The sequence below is a fragment of the Ambystoma mexicanum genome, chromosome 5p (assembly GCF_040938575.1).
Source record: "Ambystoma mexicanum isolate Mex_15411 chromosome 5p, UKY_AmexF1_1, whole genome shotgun sequence".
Lineage (NCBI taxonomy): Eukaryota > Metazoa > Chordata > Amphibia > Caudata > Ambystomatidae > Ambystoma > Ambystoma mexicanum.
In genome coordinates this window covers 980,948,283-980,971,742 of record NC_090930.1, presented here as the reverse complement: position 1 = coordinate 980,971,742, position 23,460 = coordinate 980,948,283, and the positions used below count along the sequence as shown (strand labels likewise).

The 23,460-nt window shown below is 45.3% G+C and overlaps 1 protein-coding gene across 1 annotated transcript in view; it reads right to left on the bottom strand.

The window, feature by feature from the left end:
- The window catches only part of CDYL (chromodomain Y like), a 585,270-nt gene that overhangs the window by 35,220 nt on the left and 526,590 nt on the right, over positions 1–23,460 (bottom strand). Inside the window, exon 6 of the mRNA XM_069613448.1 lies at positions 13,133–13,276. Within this exon, the coding sequence (XP_069469549.1) occupies positions 13,133–13,276 (144 nt within the window). The remainder of the gene's footprint in view (positions 1–13,132; positions 13,277–23,460) is intronic.

The window sequence follows — 23,460 nt, the reverse complement described above, 5'->3', positions numbered from 1 at the left end:
TGTAGAAACATCAAAGGAAGAACCTATGAAGGTCAGAGCCGCCAGAGGTCTGTTAACGACATCGGAACGGCGACGCCGCATCGGAACGGCGACGCCGGCGTGAACTCGGTCTATGTATGTATTGTGGAGCACGCAATCATCTGCGCCGAGAAAGGGCCTGAAGTCCCTCAACAGAGGGTGGGAAACGACAGACCCCAGTCATAGAAGGGACCTCCTGCTGGGGTTGTTACCAAGGTCGCTTTTTTACCTCACACCTGATACACGACTACTGGTAGTTAGAATACTACTATGCCTGCCTAATAAGAACATCGAAGTCCATGCTCTCAGACAGTGGTGCGGCCGGGAATTTTATGGGCATTGCGCCGATAAGGAGGGCATCCCCCCTGACAAGACAGCTGAAAATCAAGCCGTAGAAGGGGTCGATGGTACACCACTCTTTTCTGGACCCATCATTCACACGTCGGTTCCCTTGAGATTGACTATAGTTGAACACAAGGAATCTCTTTGATTTGATATCATCAGATCCGCTCACTTCCCAGCCATACTAGGAATCCAGAGACTTCATAACCCACTCATAAACTGGGAAAAGAACACTAATTCTGCTCTGATCATTGTATCGCTCATTGCCTTTCTAAACCTCATGAAGAATCTGAAGTGTTGGAATGTTTGGTGCCCTGGTGCCCAACCACTAAGGTAAATTGTATACCACAGGCGTACCAGATATTCTGTGAAGTATTTTTGGACATAATCCTGAAGGAATTGCCTCTGCACCGCCCTGAAGACTGCTATTGATTTGATACCCAATGCCCTTTGGACGCATGTTCTCCCTAACGCTACCTGAGAAGAAGGCGTTAAAAGAATATCTCAAAGCCAATTTACAAAACGGCCTCATTGGTCCCACCAAAACCCCAGCTGGTGCGTCACTGTTTTTTTATCCCGAGAAAGATTCATATGAACTTATGCCGTGTATAGATTACATACAGGGGCCTTAATCAAGTAACCATTAAGGACAGATACCCCATGTCTCTCATAAGAGACATTCTAGAAGCAGTGCAAGGGGCAGTAGTCTTCTCTAAACTAGATCTTAGAGGAGCTTACCATCTCCTTCGCGGAAGACTTCTTTCAGGACCCCTTATAGCCTTTTTGAATATCAGGTAATGCCCTTCGGTCTAGTCAATGCCCCAGCCATTTTTCAGAGATTCATGGACAGGCTGTTCTCGGACATGTTGTTCCATTCGGTCATTATCTATTTATTAGATGACATTCTGGTGTTTTCTATCACCAAAGACTCCCATCAGAGACATCATTCAGATGTTCTAAATAGATAACACGCCAACCAACTGCATGTTAAACCTAAATAATGTATCATCAGTTGCCTATTTAGGATTTATACTGTAGACTCATGGGATTGAGATGGATCCCTGTAAGGTTTCCGCTATACCAGACTGGCCATCACCTATTTCAGTCAAGGAAGTACAACGATTCCTAGGACTAACCAATTTCTACTGGAGATTTATTCCGGAATTCTCCTTCACCGTCCTCCCACTGACCTCCCTACTTAAGAAGGATGTTCTGTATTACTGGGGACTAGCTAAAGAAAAAGCTTTTCATCATCTAAAATAACTGTTCTGTTTCGCTCCTATCCTCAAACAGCCTAACCAAGACTTGCCTTTCATAGTGGAGACTGACACCTCAGCAGGAGCACTAGGAGCAATACTCAAATAGTTGGTAACAAAGTATATCTCCAAGACCTTCACCTCTAGCGAATTGAATTACTCGGTGATAGAAAAGAAATGAATGGCAATGAAACAAGCATATCTGGAATGGCGCCATCTCTTACAAGGAGCTCTACATTCGTTTGAAATCCAAACTGACCATCGGAATCTCCGGGTGTTGCAACAGATGTAGTGCATCAATGCCAGACAGGTTCGTTGGGCGTATCTCTTTTCTCAATTTGACTTTACCATCACTTACATAAAGGGAATCGAGAACATAATAGCAGACGTTTTATCCCAAACTCAGGAGCAGGGGTGTTGCAAGATCTGGAAAGGATCTGGGGCTACGCTAATTTTGGGACTGTCGGGACTGGGGGCTAGCTAGCCTTTTTGGTTGCAACCCTAGAGCTTCTATCTGGGGCTACAATCAAAAGACCCGGAGCTATAGCCCCCTAAGCCTCCCCCCCCTAGCAATGCCTCTGCTCAAGAGAAATTACTCATCTAATGTTCCTCCAACGTATTCCACATCTTTGACATGTAATGTCCACAGCTGTGCTACTTCGGCAATTTTTCGGCAGAGGGTGTCCTGCGTCGATGGCGTTGGGTCGATGTCCCTCGAATGCCTCCGTAGAGGGCGACGTCACTGGCTGTTATAAATAGGACGCACGGCACCCGTAGCCTCAGTTTAGGTTTTTTCCTCCATAATGTGTGACCTGCTCATACACAATGCCTGCCTGACTGCACATTGCCTTGAGGGAACGCAAGCTGTAACAGCGTAGGAAATTCTCCAGAGGGGCAGACCGGGAGGGCGATGTAGAATATGTTAGAGGAGCATCCAGTCAAAAGAACGTTAGCAGTTGGTAAGTAACTTGTTCTTTGAATGGATTGTGTCCTCCAATGTATTCCACACCTTTGACAGACTCCCAAAGCAGCACCAGAAAATGGAGGGAGAGAGATAATTTAGAATACCAATCAGATGGCAGAATAAAGGACCGCTTTACCAAAGGCCATATCTTGACCATGGAGCGTATCCAGGGAGTAAAAGGTGTGGATATAAGCCCATGTAGCTGCGCCACAAACATTCCTGATAGGAACTCCCCCCCGCTGCAGGGCAGTGGAAGTAGCCATGCCCCTAGTAGAGTGAGCCCGAAAACCCTCAGGAGGGTTCTTGCGCGCCAATCTGTAACATTCAGTACTGGTGAGGATAATCCACCTGGACAAGGTCTGTTTGGTATGAGCCTGGCCCAATCGGTGTCTAGCGTACCCCACAAAGAGTTGTTCGTCCACTCAGACCCTGGACAACCTAGAAATATAAAAGCTCAGAGCTCTCCTAGGGTCCAACCTATGGTGTCGCTCCTCTTCCTTATGAGGAGGAGGATAGAAAGCAGGAAGTACCACTTTCTGGCTTAAATGAAACTCAGACACTACCTTAGGTATAAAGGATGGACGTACCCTCATGTAAAGTAGTGAGCCAGAGACAAGAAGGTAAGGTAACCAATAGTATTTTATTCTTACAGCACACCAATGGTTAAATGGTTCAGGTGCAACCGGTCCTCTCCTCAGCCAATTAACTTCAGTTAAAATTCATAAGGCAAAGCAAATAAAGGGCCTCCCAGGCTGCTCGAAAAAAAAAAAACTCAAGGATTGCAATCTTTCTTGTCCACAAATGAAGTTCATAAAGTTCAACTCAAAATTGTATTATTCCAACTAAATGCAGTTCATAACGTGGGAAACACAGGAATGGCAGCCTTTCCTTGTCCACAAACAGCCGTTTGTACCTTGAAAACCCCCGGAGTAAAATCTTCTTCTTAAAGCATCATGTATTCAGGACTCGAGCGCTTTTACTCCACACGCCTGAATGGTTCAGAGCTTTCTTGTCCAAGCTCTGCTGCAGGTTCCCGGAGCCAGCAGTTCCGCACTGGCCTCGGGCTGGAATTCAGTAAATAAACAAACTTTACTTTTCACGCTGTTGTGACTCAGGCGTCTTCATCTGCTGTGCAGTCGGATTTGACTACAGGACCGGTATGGGACACTCCGGTGAGATTTCCTTTTCCCTCTAATGCGCCCACCGATATGGGGTACTGGCCTCGTACCATTCTGAGTCCACTCTGTCAGCCTCCTTCCACTCCTGCAAAACGAGAGACCAGTTGAGCTGTTTTCGGATGCTTTTAACCCCGGTGTGCCTCCTACCCAGCAATTAGCGTTAGGCGTTCCCAGCCCTGGGCTCCTTACACTTGAGGCTAATTCACCTCCTCCCAGCTTCTACTTCATGGAGTTAGCCTTGTTTTTAACCCCCCGACTGCCCGGCACCCCCATTATATGGAAACGTGGTTTTTCGTCTTCCTTGTCTGATTTCTATTCCCATTTTCTGGCTTTTGTTTTGATTATGTATCCGTTGGGGCATTCTGGGATATGTAGTTTGTGTCTTTTCTTTCTCCCTCGTGTCTCTTAGATTTGTTTTGTCCGGTGTGATAGTTGATTGGTGGGGCATTCTGGGACATGTAGTCTGGGTTCTTAATTATTGACGCGTGTCTCTTAAACTTGTCATTATATGGTCCGGTGTGATATTAGACTTATACCCCTCCCTCCTGTTTAGTTCCGTAGTGGCCGATACTGTTTCCTCATCACACCTCGCTACAACCCTATCCTTGTGGAACACAGTAAAGGCTGGCTTAGATGAAAGTGCTTGTAATTCACTCACTCTGCGAGCGGATGTAACCGCAACCAAGAACACCGCCTTGAAAGACAACAGTCTCAAAGGACAAGAGTGCAAATTTTCAAACAGAGCACCCATCAGGAATTTCAAGACCAAATTCAAATCCCAAAACGGCGCCTGAAACGGGGATGATGGGAACACATTAGTGAGCTCTTTAAGAAACTGGGAAATCAAAGGAATCTTAAAATAAGAACATTCTTCAGACGAGCGCTTGAAGATAGACAGCGCCGCCAGGTAACCTTTAATGGTACCTACTTGAAGTCCCCTGTGGGCCAAAGAAAGCAAGAAAGACAGAACCATGGGAATGGAATACTGAACAGGATCGACATTGTGTCCTCTGCACCAGTCGCAAAACTTACGGCAAAAGGTACAGGGATTTGGTTGCCGGCCGCCTTGCCGAAAGCAACACCTCCATCACATCATCCGGGAGGTCCCAATCCTTGTATCTCAACCTTTCAGAAACAAAGCGTGAAGGTTGAGAGTCTTGACCTCTGGATGGAGAACCCAACCTCCCCAAACCCCCTCGGGTGAGAGAAGATACTCTCGGTAGGGAAGACGGCGTGGAGGACAAATGGACATCTCTAGAAGGTCCGGGTACCATGCTCTCCTGGCCCAATCCGGAGCAATGAGGATCATGTGGGATCCAAACCTCTGCAACCTCCTTAGTACATGAGGAATGACGGGGACCGGAGGAAACGTGTACAGAAGTGGGAATGACCAATCCACGTAGAATGCGTCCCCTAAGGCTCCTCTCGGAGGAAATTCCCTTCAGCAGAATCTGTCACACTTCCGGTTGGCACTGGTCGCGAACAGATCCACTTGAGGTTCCCCAAAGGGTGAAGGCCTCTAGAAGGTCTTCCTGAGCCAACTCCCACTCGTGAGAGATCGTGCTCTGCCTGCTCAGACCGTCCGCCGCTGCATTCTCCTCTCCGGCCAGATGGACTGCCGTAAGTGAAATTCCTTGCTGGATTGCTCAGAACCAGAGCTGTATTGCATCTCTGCAAAACGTGAGCGACCCCACTCACCCTTTTTTGTTGAGGTAATGCATGGCCACTGCGTTTTCCATCATGATCAGGACACTCTTCCGTCGCACAGACGGCAGAAAAGCCTTAAGGGCCAGCCTGATGGCTTTCAGCTCCAACAGGTTGATGTGGAGTTTGGACTCCGACGGAGACCAACGACCGCTGGCAGTCAGTTTGTCGGCATGAGCCACCCCATCCAGTGAGTGAGACGTCTGTCACCACCGTCACCTCCAGCCAAGGTTGCGAAAATGGCTCCCCCTTCATCAGATTCCCTTTGCTGGCCCACCACAGAAGATCGCTCACCCTTTTTTGTTGAGGTAATGCATGGCCACTGCGTTTTCCATCATGATCAGGACATTCTTCCGTCGCACAGACGGCAGAAAAGCCTTAAGGGCCAGCCTGATGGCTTTCAGCTCCAACAGGTTGATGTGGAGTTTGGACTCCGACGGAGACCAACGACCGCTGGCAGTCAGTTCGTCGGCATGAGCCACCCCATCCAGTGAGTGAGACGTCCGTCACCACCGTCACCTCCAGCCAAGGTTGCGAAAATGGCTCCCCCTTCATCAGATTCCCTTTGCTGGCCCACAACAGAAGATCCTGCGCGACCGAGAGTGGAACCTGAATGGGATCAGACATCTTGCCTGAGAATTGGGACCACTGCATCTTGAGGACCCATTGCAGGGATCTCATCCGCAGTCTGACCTCTGGCACCAGAAAAATGCAGGATGCCATGAGGCCGAGCAACTTTAAGAATACGAAAGCCGGAAAACTCAGGACACGTTAAAATTTGTCCACCATCTGTACAATGTGATAAGCCCTCACCTTGGGAGGCGAACACTTTTCCAGGGGCGTGTCCAACACAGCCCCGATGTACTGGAGCTGTTGAGGTGTCAGATGCAACTTCTTGAAATTAAGGGGGAAGCCCAGATTGTGGAGGGAGCGGCAGGTGAGACTGAGATAATCCAGAGCTTGCTCAGGAGAATGTGCTTGGATCAGCCAGTCGTCCAGGTAGGGGTAGAGGTGAATCCCCCCTCACCTGAGATACGCTGCCACCACCACCATTATCTTTGTGAAGACCCTCGGGTGGAGGTCAATCCGAAAGGCAGTACCCGAAACTGAAAGTGCGAGCTGCCAGCCGCAAACCTCATGTACTTTCCGTGCTTTGGATGAATCGGCACATGAAAGTAAGCATCCTGTAGGTCCAGAGACCTACAGGATGTCGAAGGACCCGAGAAAGAGTAACCATCTTGAACTTGTCCTTCAGGAGGAACCTGTTCAACCAATGCAAGTCCAAGATGGGTCTCAGTCCCCAGTCTTTCTTTGGAATAAAAAAATATGGGGAATACCATCCCTTGTTCCTCTCCGCTACAAGCACTAGTTCTATAGCACCCTTCTCCAGCAGGGTTAAGATTTCCTGCACAAGGAGCGGATCTGGAAGCTTCAAAGAGACTGCCCAGTGGATTGTCATGAGGCCGCTTTAGGAAGGGCAGGCAGTAGCCGTGGGCCATTGTCTCCAGAACCCACGCATCCGAAGTAATAGCTCGCCATTCTTCGAGATGCTGAGACAGTCTGCCCCCAACTGGCGAACAATGGAACATGGCCTCATAGTTGGTTTGGAGCGGCTGTTGCAGCGCCTGAAGGCAAAGAGGCTGCTGCTTGAGCGGCTTTGGCACCTCCATTTCCCCGACAACCACAGGTACTTCTACTTTGACCCCTTTGATTGCCTTCACCTCTCGTCCTACCAAAAGAGGAGTAGTAACGAAAGGAACCTCCCCTCCACTGTTGTCCCCTAGGACGAACAGGCAGAAGTTGACGCACTGCTGCACTCAGACATGTTCAGAAGACGGGCCTGTACATATGTAGCAAAACCCGACTTCCGCAACCACGCAAACCTGCGTATAACGGTGCTCTAACACAGTCGGCCGTGTCCAACCCAGACTGAAGGAATTCACACATGGCATCCTTGCCATCCTGCACGAGAGCAAGGAACACATCCCTTTCTTCCCCCTCGGGAATATGCCCAGCCGCTAGACAGTTGCTATTCCAATGAGTGTGTGAAAATCTTGCCAAGGCACAAGTGGAGTTGGCGGATATCAGCACCATACTCCCCGCAGAAAACACCTTGCGTGCCCAACCATCGAAGCGCTCATCATCCCTATCAGGAGGGATGGTAGGGTACGCCGCCTGCCTCGAGGTGGCCGTAGCTGCCTGAACCACCAAACTCTCGGGATCAGGGTGAGTGGATAGGGGTCGCTACTGGAAGTGCGGTATTTTATTAGTTAACGACTTGTTAACTGCCGGAAGAGACTTTGGGGTCTGCCAGCAGCCGCCACCCTTTTTTGCAAAGTCAAATGAAAAGGCAACACTGGGTCAGTGGACTGACCTTGATCCAAAATATCAGTCAAGTCATCCTGAACTTCCGGAGGACTAGACCAACCAAGATACTCCGTAACCCTGGCCATCAGTCTCCTATAGGACTCAGCATGGGCTCCAGGCTCTGGCCTGCCAAACTCCACCTCAGGAGATGTGTCTAAGCCACTGGCATCATGGAGTGATTGATGTAACTCTTCCAACTGACTGTCCCCGGAAAAGACAGGAGCCACATCAGGCTCAACAGGGTCATATTTTTTTATTTTTTTATTTATTTACTTGAATTTGAATCAAAAAGATTTGTTTGATTTTTACAAGAATCGTTTGCTTCTCATGTAGACAATTTTTCTCGTTTTCATAGATTGTCTCCCTCTGTCGTAGAGTTGGCGATAGATTTCAAGGCTAGTTCTATTAGCTTCACCATGGTTAAAGTCCATCTCGTTGTCTCTCCTGACATTAGCCTGTTCCAGACAGTCGCTTCATCTAGCGTCACTGCCGCTTGTAGACATGATTGAAGATATTTATCTCCGTTTTGATGTGTTTTAGGGCATCTTAATACTAGATGTTTCAGTGTTTCAACTTGCTCTTTCTCTTTACATAGGCGACAGCTGTTCTCTGATTTCGTTGCCCGTATTGCCAGGATTTCATGTGTCATCAGCAGATTTAGTCTGGCTTTCAAAAATGTTGAAATGTTGATTGCATGTTTTTATTTGGGAATTTTGTACAGTAGTTCAAGGGTTTCTTGACTTTGTTGAAAGTCGGTGGAAGATGGGTTAGTAGCTTATTTGCACTGGCTCTGTCTATCGTCTTGATCCAGTCCATGAGCTCCATTTTTCTTTTTACCCGGTCTGGGTTGGTCTTCAGATCTTCTTCCGAACACGATATTTCTCTGAGAGTTTCCTGAAGGGTTAATGCCCACTTGTTGAGTGCTTTGCACGTTCCACTTTTGAGCTCTTCTGCAATTATGGAGTAAATTGGGAGGGTGTCCGCCATGATGATTTTTCTATATAGTCTCATTTTAATCTGCTCTACTAAAGATGACAAACAGGGTCATATTCCAAATCTGACTTCTCATCCTCATAGAGGATATCCAGAGGAAGAAAGAACTCCTGCCTAGGGACAAAAGTGGGTCTGGATTCCTTAACAGGCTTGGAGGATCCAGTGAACTTTCTACATCCCTGAGCAAGGTGATCATGGGAAAAACATGTAAGACACCTACATTTCATATGTACAGGAATGATGGGCTAGTAGTTTGAAAATTGTGTTCAATTTATGGTCAGTGGGTAGTATAGACAATATTCCAAAGTATCATGCTGTGGCATCCGACCATTGATGATTCGAAAAAAGGAACTGACCAAACATGGTCCAAAACCTGACTTAATAGTTAAGGAGCGCTGTGTGTGTGTGGTGTGTGTGTGTGTGTAAGTTCCAACCTTCTACACAATGGCACACCTCCCTCACCACCATAACATACAACAAAAGAAGAATGCCATTACCCTGGTCTGATGTTCAGCTTGATATCAGAAGATCAGTGATTTACTCCACAAGAGGAAATAAATATATACTCACCATGGCCTAAAGTGCAGAGAATGACTTTCAGGTTCATATTGTAAGGATAAGACTGCTCCCACTTCGATGAACATCCCGATCTTTTCCCATTTTGGTTTTACTCATATGACGAAGTCTGACAATTGTAGCCACAGTAAAGCTTTAGGATAAAATAAGAGGTTTAAAAATCAATTGTGGGACTTCTTAAGATATTTGTGGTAATTTGCAGACCAGGAACCCAAACCTAACCCTTGCAGCACTCAGATCTAGCATGGCTACCTGGATAACCGAGTTTGAACATTTGACTAGTAAATGCCTCAGCAGCTTCCCTACTGGACACTGGAACAAACGAATAGATCAATGTGCAAAGCTTAACTATGACATGAAAATCATCAAAATGGAATAGTAGGTGGGGGATAGGCTAGAACATAACATTTGAAAGGAACCACTTTACATAGGATGATGGGTTCTTCCTAAAGACATCCCCATCATAACTCTGATGAATTCTCCTCATTTGTATATTAAATTAGGATCTTGAAAGTGATACAAAGTATAATGCTGGGTGGATATAAACTAGCTAAAAAAACTAACATCCCCAAATATGTCCTAAGGAATAAAGAGGAAGCGTTTCAACCGGAGGTAAAAGTAACATCAAAGTAAAAAAGAAATGGGAAAGTTTAATAAGAAGTAGGCATGAATACTTAGATGAAGGATGGATGTCTGAGTATTCAAGTTAATTTCAATGTAGGTAGTCTGAAAAGAAAAGGAACCCAAATGTTGGTTATCATTGGTAACAAATGTTCAGAGGTCTAGGGATCAGCAATGAAGATTACTCTGCAGCCCAAGAAAAGATCCAAATCTGCAGGGTGGTGTAAGGGTGCAGAAGTAAGGCTCAGACATGCAAGTGACATGGTTATGGTTAAAGACGTTTAGTTAAAGAAATTGGTAGGTTGTAAAATTGCCTCTGTCCCCAAAGCCAAGAGGAGCTTCCCTCCTCAAAGAAAACAAAGGAGAATGTCAGGATGCCAAAAAAAAAGCCAGTCAACTGTCGTGTCCTAAAGAAAAACTATTTCTGAACCTTACACTAACAACTTAAACTAAGTTGCCTTCTGATTGGTAGTAAAAGGTTCTTCACAAACAAAGTTCCCAATGTTTTTGGTTGCTAATAGACACCAAATGCACTCTTCAAATGCCACAAAGTCCCAGTCCCAGTGGGATGGCTCCCTTCCCCTGGGGTTCCTCAGGCTCTCCAAGTGATGTCAGACAAGGTTCTCTGCGCCAGGGTCTCCCTTTCGTCTGGCCTTCTCAGGCTTTCACAATGATGCAAAACAATGTTCTTTACTTTTGTGTGTCCTACTCTTCTGATTCACATAGAGGGAAGGTCTGGTTCACTTGCCTGCCAGACACTACCAATGGGATCAGGTACTTGTGTATTTGAGGATCCCCTCCTTTTATTCTTCTGGGTCTCAGACAGCTGGTTTTCTTAAATTCCCTTTGTACGACAGTTAAGCTGGGTTCCTTTTTTACCCAACACTGTGACTATGAAGATCTGTAAATGATTAAGCTTCCCAATTCACAGGTTTACATATGGGTGCAGACCTAGACTTGCTGTTCCGTCCTCCGATTGCTTGGTTTACTCACCTGCCAAGCATACTTTGTTTCTTTTCTCTCTCTTTGAATCTTTGGGTCCCAGACTCTCCTATCCCATTCTCGGTATCCGTTAACCGGCTTCCCTGGAACTCCAGCACCTCTCGGGTTACCTGCATACCAGTTTGTGTGGTTTGCATCAATGCCGGCATTTCCCAAGCAGCTGTGTTCCTCCACGAGACCACAGTAGCATTCAGGTATTTCACTTTGGCTGTGCCGCAGGTTGCCTTTTTCCCTCTTCTATTTTGTATTGGATCAGTCCAAACAGATCGCGAGAAAGACAAGACTGTTCACTCCAGTTTTCCGCAGTGATCTTCATGTCCCCTCCCCACCCCCCCCCCATCTTCTTCACAGTACTTATATTGTAGAGGTTGAATAGCCATGTTTTGTTCTATTGTGTACGGGTACTTTTTAAGGTACAAGGATGTTTTACCTTTACATAAGTATGTGTTAGTACTTTCTGGTAAAGGGGAAGAAAGGATAGGGTTTGGGGACGAGGGAAGATAGGGTAGACATACAGCGTTCTCTTGGGATGGTTATCACTAGTACCGCTCCCACTGTATTACTCAAACATCGCTCACACTCCACTAATGCTTCTCTGGTCACAGTGCACTCCCTTGCTAAGCTCACACTGCACTAACAAGGACTATTGACATTGCACTGACACAGTCATGCTCTCACACACTTTCACAGCACTGATCAATCAAGAAGTATTGGCAAAGCCAATATGTCTATCCTTGGAAAGGTAGAAGGAACAATTTGTTTTGTAAATTCGCTGCAGGACACATACAGCTGACCGTATACCTTTACAAAGCCAGATTTAACATCGTTGCAGGTGTTTGACAGACATGGATCGGAGATGGTTACACATGGAACTCCAATATATTCTAGCATAGAACAAACAGGAACTCACCAGTTGGAACATCCCAAGCAGACCTGCTATTGGCCATCTGAACAAAGATGCAAACGCAAAGGCCTTCAAACCCGGAGACGTTTCCGTCACAACAAGTAGATTGCTTAAAGACTGCAACACAGCATATGACCGACGGATGCATATTTTCTTAACCAATCAGGATCAAGGCAAAGGACAAAACATCCCTAATGATGTAGGGGAGCGAAAAGAAAGAAGCTACTGCGCAAAAAGGAGCAACAAGATGGATATAGACAGTATTCAAAATCCTCTGTACCAGAGGTACATCCGAACTCTCTAGTTGTGGTGGGTTATGCATGGGTACGAGGAGGATGCCAGTACCAATGATGAAGGAAGCTGCCCTACCAGTTACAATTTTGAACTGCCTGCATCTTTTGAAATTGACCCTATTAGTATCTGCAAACATTTTAATACAGCTGAGAAGGGGGGTGAGTGAGGGTCAGGAGGAAGCTGTCCCATAACACGTGCTGCATTCTAGAATGTGTGCCCTCCTGTTGATGGTTGCAAGACTCTTGCTCTTGTACAGTGGGCACTGTCCGAGGGCTAGAGACTGAGGGAATCTTAGCCCACCCACAAACAGCAAATAAAAAAATCCAGTTCAATACACAATTAAAAGGTCATTATTGACGACTTCCATCTGATGCGTGGAGGAGCTAACCAGTGATGATCACACAACAGATATTTGGTTAAAGCAATAGACTGGTCTCAGTCCCTGTGTGTTCTGCACTCGGAGTCTCAGTGTCAGAAACAACAGGAAAGCTTTACAAACAGCACATCCTGTTGTGCACACAATAAGTTTTGACACAAAAGTGTGGGCTATTGATGCTTGGTTCAGGCTGTCAAGAGCCAATAACTCTCAGACAGGATTCTTCTGGTAAATTGTGATAAAGTCAATTGAATAACGGCTTTTGCAGGAAGATTGACTAATAAAGGTCACCCAAAAAGGTGTTAAGGGGTTAATTTAACTATAACAAAAAAAATGATGTATGAAAAGAATGTAAATATAATGGGGGACACAACTCACTCCTCCAGAACTAAAAAACCTATCATAAAAAAAAATGTACGAATAAAAGCAAGATTGGAAAAACAAAAATCAATCATATTATCAAAGACTTTATATTCGTTTGGATCCAAGACACGTGCACCATACACACACACACACAAATACAAACATTTGACTTACTACTGCATTGCAGGTCGCAAGTTCTTTAATTCGAACCATTACTTCTTGTGTGAAAGTTCCAGGCCAGAAAACTTGAGAGATTAATCCTTTTGTACAGGCTTCTTGTGCAGTCAGTTTTCTTCCGCTGAACAACATTTCATTTGCCTAAACAACCATAAAACGTGATGATGTTAAATTATCAAGAAAACAAAATACCCAATAAAAGTAAATCTATTTCAAGAAGGTGGTTTAATAAAAGCTGGAGTATTCTCATGCTCCACAAGTTCACGGTTATGGTAGCTGTACAAAAATAGTGCAATTAGCTGAACGATGGATAACATGACGTTTTATAGTTTAACTATTACATGAGAGGTTATCGAATACTTCGGACCGAGAACAAAGAAAAATTAAGTGTTGGTGATGTCAACAGGATTGTTCCTTTAGGTAAGTATTTAGAAGCAACTGGGAATTGCAATTGCTACTATGATGTTTGCTACTTGCAGGCACTGTGGACATGTTGCAGTGCCTGTGTTTAACCAATCTTATTACAGATCTTTTAAACTAAAAAAATGGCATATCAGTAGTTAAATATGGGGGAACCTTATAGGGCTTCAAGAATGTGCTCTCGCTACAAACAGTAGACAACCTTTTTGAAAGGAATGATTGTGCTTGCCTATGTGAGAAACCTGAAGGTGTCTCCCCGACTAGTCCCTGGGGATCTGTCATCCAGGTGGCCAGGATACAGCCATCACTATTGGATCCAGTTTCTGGGAGTGGACTAGTCAGGGAGGATCACCTGGATCAGGGGTCCTCAGGGAGTGGAAGTGAGGCACCGACGGGTGAGACGCGGTATCCCCTTCTTATAACACCTTTTCCCCTCCCTACCCCGTAGGATACGTAAATACTCTACCCTCCCCCCCTTTTCCAACATGAACACTTTCACACACCACGAAAGAAGACCGACAAACACCAGAGCCAACATGCCCCACTACAAGTGTCAGGCAAAGTCAGGCAATTGACCAGAATCACACATACCCAAGGGCACTTTCCCTTCCCCACAGCGATAAAAGGTGGAGCATGAGAGCACAATATGAGCAGGGCAGACAGCAGGACAAGAGAGCTAACCCAGCACAGCATAAGAGGAGAAAGACAGCGTAAACCGGGATGGTGAAAAGGAGAGAGGCAACCTTGCCCTTTCCAAAGGCAGGCACGCAAAACCTCCACAGAAGGAATTGTAAGGCTGCGTACCATAGCCAGCGTGTGTACCAATAGAAGTGAACAGTACACACGGCCCTCCTCCGCTGATAACCAAGCCGAGGAGAGACGCTTGCCACCGCGGTACAGACCTTGACTGCAGAGACAAGAAAAGCCAAGTGGTTCATCAGAGCCGGTGAGTCGATGGGGTAGCCGATAAGAAACCGAACTGTGTTGCACAAAAGTAGCAAACGGCTAATTGAAGAAAGTACAAATATCTGCTATAACGAGAGGGGACAACCAGCTACAGAAGAGTTAGGCGCCACGTGGGTGCTCACTCAGGAAACTCTGGGCAATGACCCTATTGTTGAAACTAACAAGACTTGGGAAAGGCAAGAAAGGGGTCAAAGAGGTCATACAGGGGTCTACTAAAATCCTCTGTACAGTCGAAAGTCTTTGACCGGCAGATGACTGTGAAGCTAAGGGAAGTGAATCCTGCATCGTAAGAACTGTTCAAGGAATTGTGTGATTGACAAAGTTGGCAAGAGTGAACCCAACAGAGTGATGCTGATAAAGAGGGGGCAAAGCCAAAAGCCCTGATATAGTGTTTTGGCAAGAGTGAACCCGGCAGAGGGATGTCCACAGTGAACTGTTTAAAAAGACATTAAGATTTGTGAATGCCACAGATGAGATTGTGTTGAAAGCCATAGTGAACCCGACAGAGGGAGGCTAACATTGTGAAAGGGTCTGAGCTTGGAAGAGGGGAATCCAGAGGTGATAAGGCATCACCCAAAGTGCAAGCATAGAGGAACTTTTGTTAATTATTTTTGGCGCAAATCAAGTCATTGGAGGCAAGAGACTTTTTGTAGAAAAGAGACTTAACCACCGAAGGTCATGATACTTGAGAGCAGAACTGTAGTCTCGTGCTGGGAAAACTCGAGCTTGTGCTGTGCTCCAGAGTCCCACCTTGTCCTGTGCTCAAAATGTGGGGAAGGGAGAACCTGAATACCGCATCCTGACTTATTATTTGTGAACACTTCTTTCTTTCCTGTGAATCATATCCCACACTCTTTGTTTGTATTTAGCGTAAGGATTGGCAATAGGTTTTTCTTAGTATAGACCCTTTTATTTGACAAGATGCCCCTAGGACTGCCTTATTATTATTTGATGGTCATAGCTTGCTCCCATCTTAGATTTAGGTTTAGGCGTTTTTCCAACCCGCATATACAGTTTAATAAACACCCTTGAAGTGTGATCACTTGTGTCTGTCTTTACTGTTGCCACCATGAGTTCTTTACGCCTAGATCTGCATCCAAATATGCAGTACATTAAATCAGCCCTATTTGAAGTGTGAGTGGTGTCTTGAATCTGTACTCCACAGGTTATGTGTATGGTCCAATTCTGTGGCAGTCCTAACCCAATTTAGTATCTTGAAAAACTGCATTGATTCCATGGTTTAAACATGTAAAGAAGCTACTAACAAAAGTAAACACTTCACATTTTAATTCCCCCTTTTGGTACAATCAAACTATGCACAAACACTACACAATCCATCTCAATCAATCGAGTACAGATGGCAGAGTGTGTGTGGAACTTTTAAAACCTTTTAATTGTAGATTTGTTCCATTTGCTTCTAATGGGATTCAAGATAATCTTTTATGGAATCTTAAATGATCAGACCTATGCATCGTGACAAGGGCACATTTTAACTGTATTTCATCGCGTGCACTAACTGCAGGTTGGTCAGGCCATTCAGCAGAAAGAAATGGTCTACTTTGTTCTGCACCGACCGAAGATCTGCAGCACTTTATATTTTTTTGCCTGCCCTATTCACATATTAGGAAAAAAACGATTTACATGGTCTTAACAGGAACTGGCTTTTCACAGATTGATCCAGCTCTATGTTTTTTATTAAATGTCAATTCATGTGTTATTGGCTGAGCCTTACTCTTCGTCAAGCAGTAACAACCATGAAGAAGCACCTGTAATTTTACTATGCCAATCACAAATGTTAAGCCTTAGCGCATTCTTTTTTTAATGTGCAATATATAACTTTGAAATTAAATCTACTGTTCTGTTTTATGGAATTTGTATTTTCCGCATTAAACAATAAGAATAAAAACATGCCTTCAGTTTATTTTTTATTTTGTAGGTGGTTGTTTGTGACTCAATAGATTATCGATACACAAACAAATAAAAAGAAAGCCTTGCCTATTTTAACCAGGTTTTAGAAATGTGGTCCGTTTACATTCCAAAAGTAGACTGTTCTCATCAAGCGCGTAGACACAAAATGTCTTATCCCTCAAAACATAGGCTCAGTTTGTCTCAAACTGAAAAACCAACTTGCCTCTTGGAAATCTCAGGAAGATCACGTCTTCCTATGAGTGCCAGGATAAAAGGGCATAAGATGCAACTCCTGTGTTTTTGGTGAAATGTCTCTTGCTTTTTTTGCAATGAAATGAAAAATGAAACTATCAAAAAGCCATGTTTGTCTGGAAATTAGAAATTTCATTCAAAACCACGTGAGTAAAATGTAAATTGAATGGTAAAATGCACCTCATTTATACAACACGGCATTGCTAAACTTTAACAAGAAATTCGTACATAATGCACTGGTGTATACAGTTAAAAGATTAGATAACAATAAATATCATTAAATCACTGTAACAGGTTTGTGGAGTAGTGGGCGTCTGGCCTCCCTTGAAATGTGTTTATGGCCAGTGGGTGATATTTTAGGTAGACTAACACTATTTAATAAAAAGCAAATGTTGGACAGAAGACAAACGGCAGCAATTGATCATACACAATGGGGCTCATTACAAGTTGGAAGGTCTCAGTAACTGCCCCTACCTGTAGGACTCCATGGAGGGGATTCCCGGAATTACCTGCACTGGTATGGGCCTGATTTACTGCCAGGTCAGGCCTGGTGGTAAATCGGTGCCCCCAACGGCAAACTTGCATTTCCCTGGTCCGGAAAAATGTTTCCAGACTGGAGAACGTGTAATGAACCCCAATATCTAAATGGAAAAGTTCCATGGAATAAAAGCCTTAAGTAACAGAACAAGAGCATACGTTGGGGACTTTATAGTACATCAACCCAAAAGGGGATAAGGGCCCATTTGCAAAAAGAGGATATTTATTTTACGTGACAGATCCTGGCCACATTGTAGAAATTCCTCTCACGATGCGGAAAATACAAGGAAGTTAAACAAACAGTTGGACCACAGGAAATATAATAACATCACAAGGTGAATCATGACTTGTTTTCCAACTCCCTTGCTTTCTCCTAGTCTTGCCCACCACAAGAGACCACAGAACGCATACAATGAGTTCCAGAGTGTGATCTCTACACCAATTTTTCTTTAGAGCTCCATATTCCACTTCTGTGTTCCTGGGTTGTGCAGTGTATAATCTTGCTATAACAACTCCCCACTTAAAAGTGGGTCAGAGAAAACTGTGTGCAACTAGCAGTGTGTGAGGTACTTACCAGGGCGGCAGAGACGTGGGGTTTGGGCTGAAAGGCACAATAGTGGATGGAGAATCTGCGTGGGTGATCACATGTGGGAATTTGTGGGATAGTCAGATCATAATTAACATGTGACCAGCTGAACAGTTTTGAGAGGCCTCTTTTTCCTCGTTTGTTTACTAAACAGTCTGTAAGGCCACCTTGCCAAAGGGTGCAAGCCATACATGAGGTAAAGCTTAATTAAAAAAGGTTCCCAACAAGCGAGCCATTTTGTTCGATAGAAGGAATACGTCACAGAACAAGCTTGAACATGCACGTATCCAGAGTGCCAGCGAGTGCAGTTGCTGTGTTTGCGCCTCTCCCATTTGTCTTGCATTTCCGGTGGAACATTGTCACGCGTTCCAATAGGTGGCGCTTATGGAATAGATGGACGATGCACCTCCATTGACATTGCACATCAAGCTTCTTTCCACCATGCAGTCACGGTCTACTTTATTTCAACATGGCCCCCGCAACCCACTTTGCCTTCCTCTTTCGGTAAGACGCTAGTTGTTTTACTCTGCTCGTCCAGCAAGCTGCTTTTCTTCTGTTTTTTCTTCCCCGCTGCTGATTTTTTCTCTTGCTCTGCTTTGTGTGCTTTTTCTGGTGTGGTGCCCGCCTCTGCTGCGGCTCTGCCACCTTCTCCCGTCTCTTTCCCCTCTCCCGTTTTTTCCCACTGTACTGACTCCTCCTGGTTTCTCTGCTCCCTGGTCCTCCTCTCCTTCCTCTCTCAGTAGTCGAGTCTTTTCTTTTGCAATCGTGCTTCAGCGCTGCTAGTAGCCATCAGCTATGCACTGCTTACCTCTCCCTCTTTAGAAGAGCATTCTCACGGCTCTCCCTCGTGGAAGTCATTTTCCCGCGGCTCTGTCTTTGACAGCTATCCTTTGTGCATACTTCCATCTTCAGGAGGGTGGCTTCAGTCCCACTAACACCTGCTGCTAGCATTATCTCCCTGCCTGACACAAGGACCTGTCCTACCACTCTGGAGCTGTACCTGACAATTGGACCTTCTCGCTTACCAAGAGGACAACAAGACCTTCACTGTCCACGATACCATCCAAGGTTTTTTCTGCCTTCCATGGCTTTTTTCCCCTCGGGGTAGGGGCCACTAGCCCGCTAGGAACCCAGGCAGGCATAGTGGCTTCCCTCTGAGGTAGACCCTATCTCTACAAAAAAAGACTTCAGGATAAGGGGAAGAAGGGAGTCTCACACCAGTTCCAGTGAATCAGGTGAAGAAGAAGAAATATTGTCTAACTTGAGCGATAAACCCTGTGAAGTTGACAAACATATACCTGGAGAAATATCTGGGCCCTGCCCCCTGCAGACCGGAACCAGTATTTCAGACCAAGGCTGCACGCATCCCGAGTGCTGTTGGCGCCTCTCCCGTTTGCCTTGCATTTCCAGTGGAACATATACCTGGAGGTATAGAAGAACCAGTCACATATCTGCTCTGGGACTTACTTGATCACTTTGGACTCACTATTTGAACGAGTATTCCGAGTGCCAGAGAGTGCTTTTGGCTGTTCGCTGGTCCAGTGGTGTGGGGGCGTGGTGGTTCTCTTTAATATTGTGCTCCGTCGGAGGAGCGTGCGGAAATCCAATAATGGCAGAAAATTGAACATGGATATAAAGTTGGTGACCAGGTGTGTTGCTCTGATTGAATTATTAGGGGTGATAAAAACTTGTGCATTGAAGTCATTTGTGCTGCTATTGTGATTTTTATATTGCACTTTAGGGGTAGTAGTGCTAGGTTCTAAGCTTCGTGGTGATACACGATAATAAAAAGTTTGTTTTTTCTCTCTACAAAGAGCTTTAAAATTAGAAAAAAACAAAGGGCAGACACCCTTAAAGATATTATAGCCGCCCCACTAGTTTTTACTAGTAGGAGAGACAGCATGTCACGCGCTTTAGTGTTTTCCCTCCCCCCCTCCTCTGTTCGGGTAGAGGTGCCATTTGTGGAAATAGGGGTTTGGGGGAGAGGGGGTCTTTGTCGCACACCTCTATGGAAGTAATTAAAATAAATTAAAAAGGGAACAAATTTAAATAACAAAATAAAATGTTGCCCATAGATTTCCGGAAGCTCTCTAAGAAATCCACCCATAAATGTCTGTGCTCCATGGTGCGGGAGGATTTACTGGACAACATACATCCAGTGAATTTGGATGGCTCTTCTTGCAGTGGGGAGTGGGATCTTCCGACCCTCCCATCGCCCAGGTGAACTCAGCTTTACAGCGGGTGTGGGTTTCGGAATTTGGTTCTGGTGAACTGGAGGTGGGACAAGACATGTCTCGAGTGGAAGCTCAGTCAGATACAGCTGACACTCTTATGAATGCAATGAAACAAGGGGGCGGTTAGGGGTAAGAAGGTGGGGATGAATAGCGTGAAAAAAGGGGGAGGACAGCAATATTTACGATCTTTTAAAAATATCTCAGGTGTTGCAAATAGGGGATAAAATGCCCATTAGACCAGCCTCCAGGAGCCATTAGGCTCCAATGATCATTCCCCTCAATCCAGGTGGGTCCCCAGGGGGGTTTCTGTTGAACACATGGGGAATAATGCAATCCCTTTTGTGGGGGTCCCTCCCATCGATCTTAAGGAGGAGCAAATCAGAACGACTGAAGAGCATACTTGAACAGTTGGCGTTAAAAGGATCAACTGCTCTTGATGGGCCTTTGGAGGAGGGGTGAGTGGGGTTCCTAAAAGTAGGGATGGATCTTTGGAGGAAAGGACATTAAACGGGCAGGAGGGCGGTCAGTTCGCCGCTGACAAGCAGGAGAGAAAGGGTTTGGCCCCCCCCTAGTCTCAGACTCCCTTGGATCCTGTGAAGATTTTTCAGGGATCAGCTAAGAGGAACCTTGCCAAAGAGGTATGTGACCTCTTTGCAGAGAGGTATCAAGCTCCCATGGGGCCCAAAATTTGCTGGGGAAGCATTTACCACAAACTTTAACTGAAGCATCCCTGCCAGTCAGCGCACATCCAAACGTTATGGCCTGTATTAAGAATTCAAATACTGTTGCTAATGAGGTTCTATGGAGAAATCCCCGATTCCCTGATGAGCCTAGCTTATTGCTTCATTAAATGTCGGACTATGGCGGCACGATTACTTAAATAGGTCGACAGCGTTGACGCTCCTAAATGAGATTTCCCGCTTTGAGACTAAAGATATCAAATTGCTAGATTTTATCCACCCTGGGAGGTATGATCAAGTTGGATTCGACTACACCCTCTCCTTCTCTCCTCACATCCATGACGTCTCTAAGAAGTCAAACCATCAGCTGCACCTCCTCAGAGCTATTCTTTTTCTCACTTTCCCCCAGAAGCTCACTGTATCCAGAGCTCTGGTGCTCTAGGATGGACTATTGCAACAGCCTCTTTCGAAATCTTCCCACCTCTACTCATCGATCTTTACAACTTATCCAGAACAAGACTACGAGACTTGTTCTTGGCCTTAAACCTGGTATCTCTCCAGATCTGAAATCTCTTCACTGGCTCCACGTGGCTGCAAGGATCAAGTTCAAAACCCTCTGCACCACCCACAAGGTTTTCTGGTGCATGGCACCGCTCTACCTCCAACTTTCTCTTCCAAAACATCTTCCTTCTTGAGCTCTCCACTCATCCACCTCCAACTCTGAGGGTCAGACGCGTCTCCAAGCAGAGAGTTGGGGGGCAGATCTATCTCATCGGCTGGGCACTCCCTCTGGAACAGCCTCCCTGCCTAGCAAACTTGAGCAGAACCACCTCAGGTTCCGGAAGCAACTCAAGACCTTCCTTTTCCCTTCCGCTTTCTCTCTCCCCTGCTGATGCACCAGACTGCTCTGCGCATTGGTCACCTGGTCACCCTCTGAAACCGGGGTAAGGTTCCTGCATAAGGGTCTGTATCTGCAACCCTACAGAGTCCCTTCTCTGCACTTATGAGCCACCCGCTGGCTGCACTAGCGAGTTAACTCCACTCCGCCCTTACCCTCCCCACTGGCACTTCTCCCTGTACCTCTTCACTGCACTTACACAATCTGAATGACAAGGCCTAGTAAGATTGTTATTTTCTCCTCCGTTTGTTTCCCCCTCCTTGTCTTGTCGCACCTAGAAACACTTTTGTACAGGCACGTTATAAATGCCACAACATATTAAATGCCACATCATATCATAGGATATCGTCTCGTATAGGGTGTATGAGTCACTCTTAATGGAAGTTCACAACTTTAATAAACTAGGATAAGATTTACTTCCATTCTTCTATGGCCAAAACACGTGTTTGGGGTTGCTGCGGGTACTCTTGTTAAGAAGAGAATTGCCTGGCATTTTGGTGCTGGACTTCCCTTGGGCAGGACAAAGACTGCTATGTAGTGGAAATGTCTCTTCTGTGAAAGGATGGTGAGCTAAAGACTATGGCCGAGACTCTAACCCGGCATATAGGCTGGTAGAGAGACACTCCCAGGACCCAACTTGTTTGTGCGGGACCTTTCAGTTTAACAGTAGCCAAGAGTTGCAGATGGCCGAGTCTGATTCAACCTGTGGAGATATCTCTCTTCAGGTGATCAAAGGGGACCTATACTGAGACGTACAAGTCAAATTCGCAATGGTTAGCACTGTCCTTAAGAGAGTCGATCTCACAGTTAACAGGGTTATACAAATCAGCTTTAGCACAGTCTCTGTTCTATCAGCTGCCTCCTGGAATACCAGGGTTTTTTCGAAGTTATGCTCTTGTCCTGATGTAGGTCGTCAACTTGGTTCTTTAGCAATAATCTTTTTGCAAAAAATGTGATTGGTTGCTCCTCCTGTTTTAGACGGGTATGATATATGGGTTGAATTGGTAACTCAAGGTCAAAGGGGCCGGTGGGAGGCCTGCTCGTTGCCATCTGTAATGGTTGCGGCCTAAGAGTGATCAATCACCGAAATGTGACTAAGGGTGTACTTGCAGTAATTATTGAGGTTGAATCTATGCTACCCACCACCTGTCCCCCGACACAATTTTTACCTATATACTGGAATCCACGGGAGAATTTGAGCTACACAGTGAAACAGCTTATCCTAATGTTGGAAGATTGGTTTGTTTCTGCCCCTGGTGACCATTTACATTTTTCCACATTTCGTGATTTTGGGGACTTTACCTCTGTTTCTTTGAACCCTTATGGTATGGTCCCTGAATCGCAGAGGAAAAGGTTTCAAGGCCAATTTGGTATGATACACTCACTAGTTGTGGACTGTTTCTTGTGAATGATCTTACAATGAACTGACCCCCACCTGCTCCAATGGGAAACTATGTTATACAATTGACTATATTTTTGTATCCAATAGACTGCTTGATCTGGTTATTGACTTTGAGGTAGTGCCTACTGGTTATAGCGATCATGCAATGCTATGTATATCCTTAGGCCTAGATGAAATTGGAAATATAAGGCAAACCTATTCTACATCTTTGAATGTTAATGTTACATGTTCTCGCCTAGCATGGCATGATGGCAACATCTCAATGCTTAACATTGTTTTGCCGAGCGATTTTGTTAGCTCTCCTCTAAAGTCTAAGCTATCTACGTACATGCATAGTATCTTTGGGTCCTATTTACAAGCCACAATTGGTGAATTAGGAAAGGGGCCCTCTAGGCCCCAAAGATGGGTCTTGATCATAATCATAAGTTTGACTCTTGGGTCC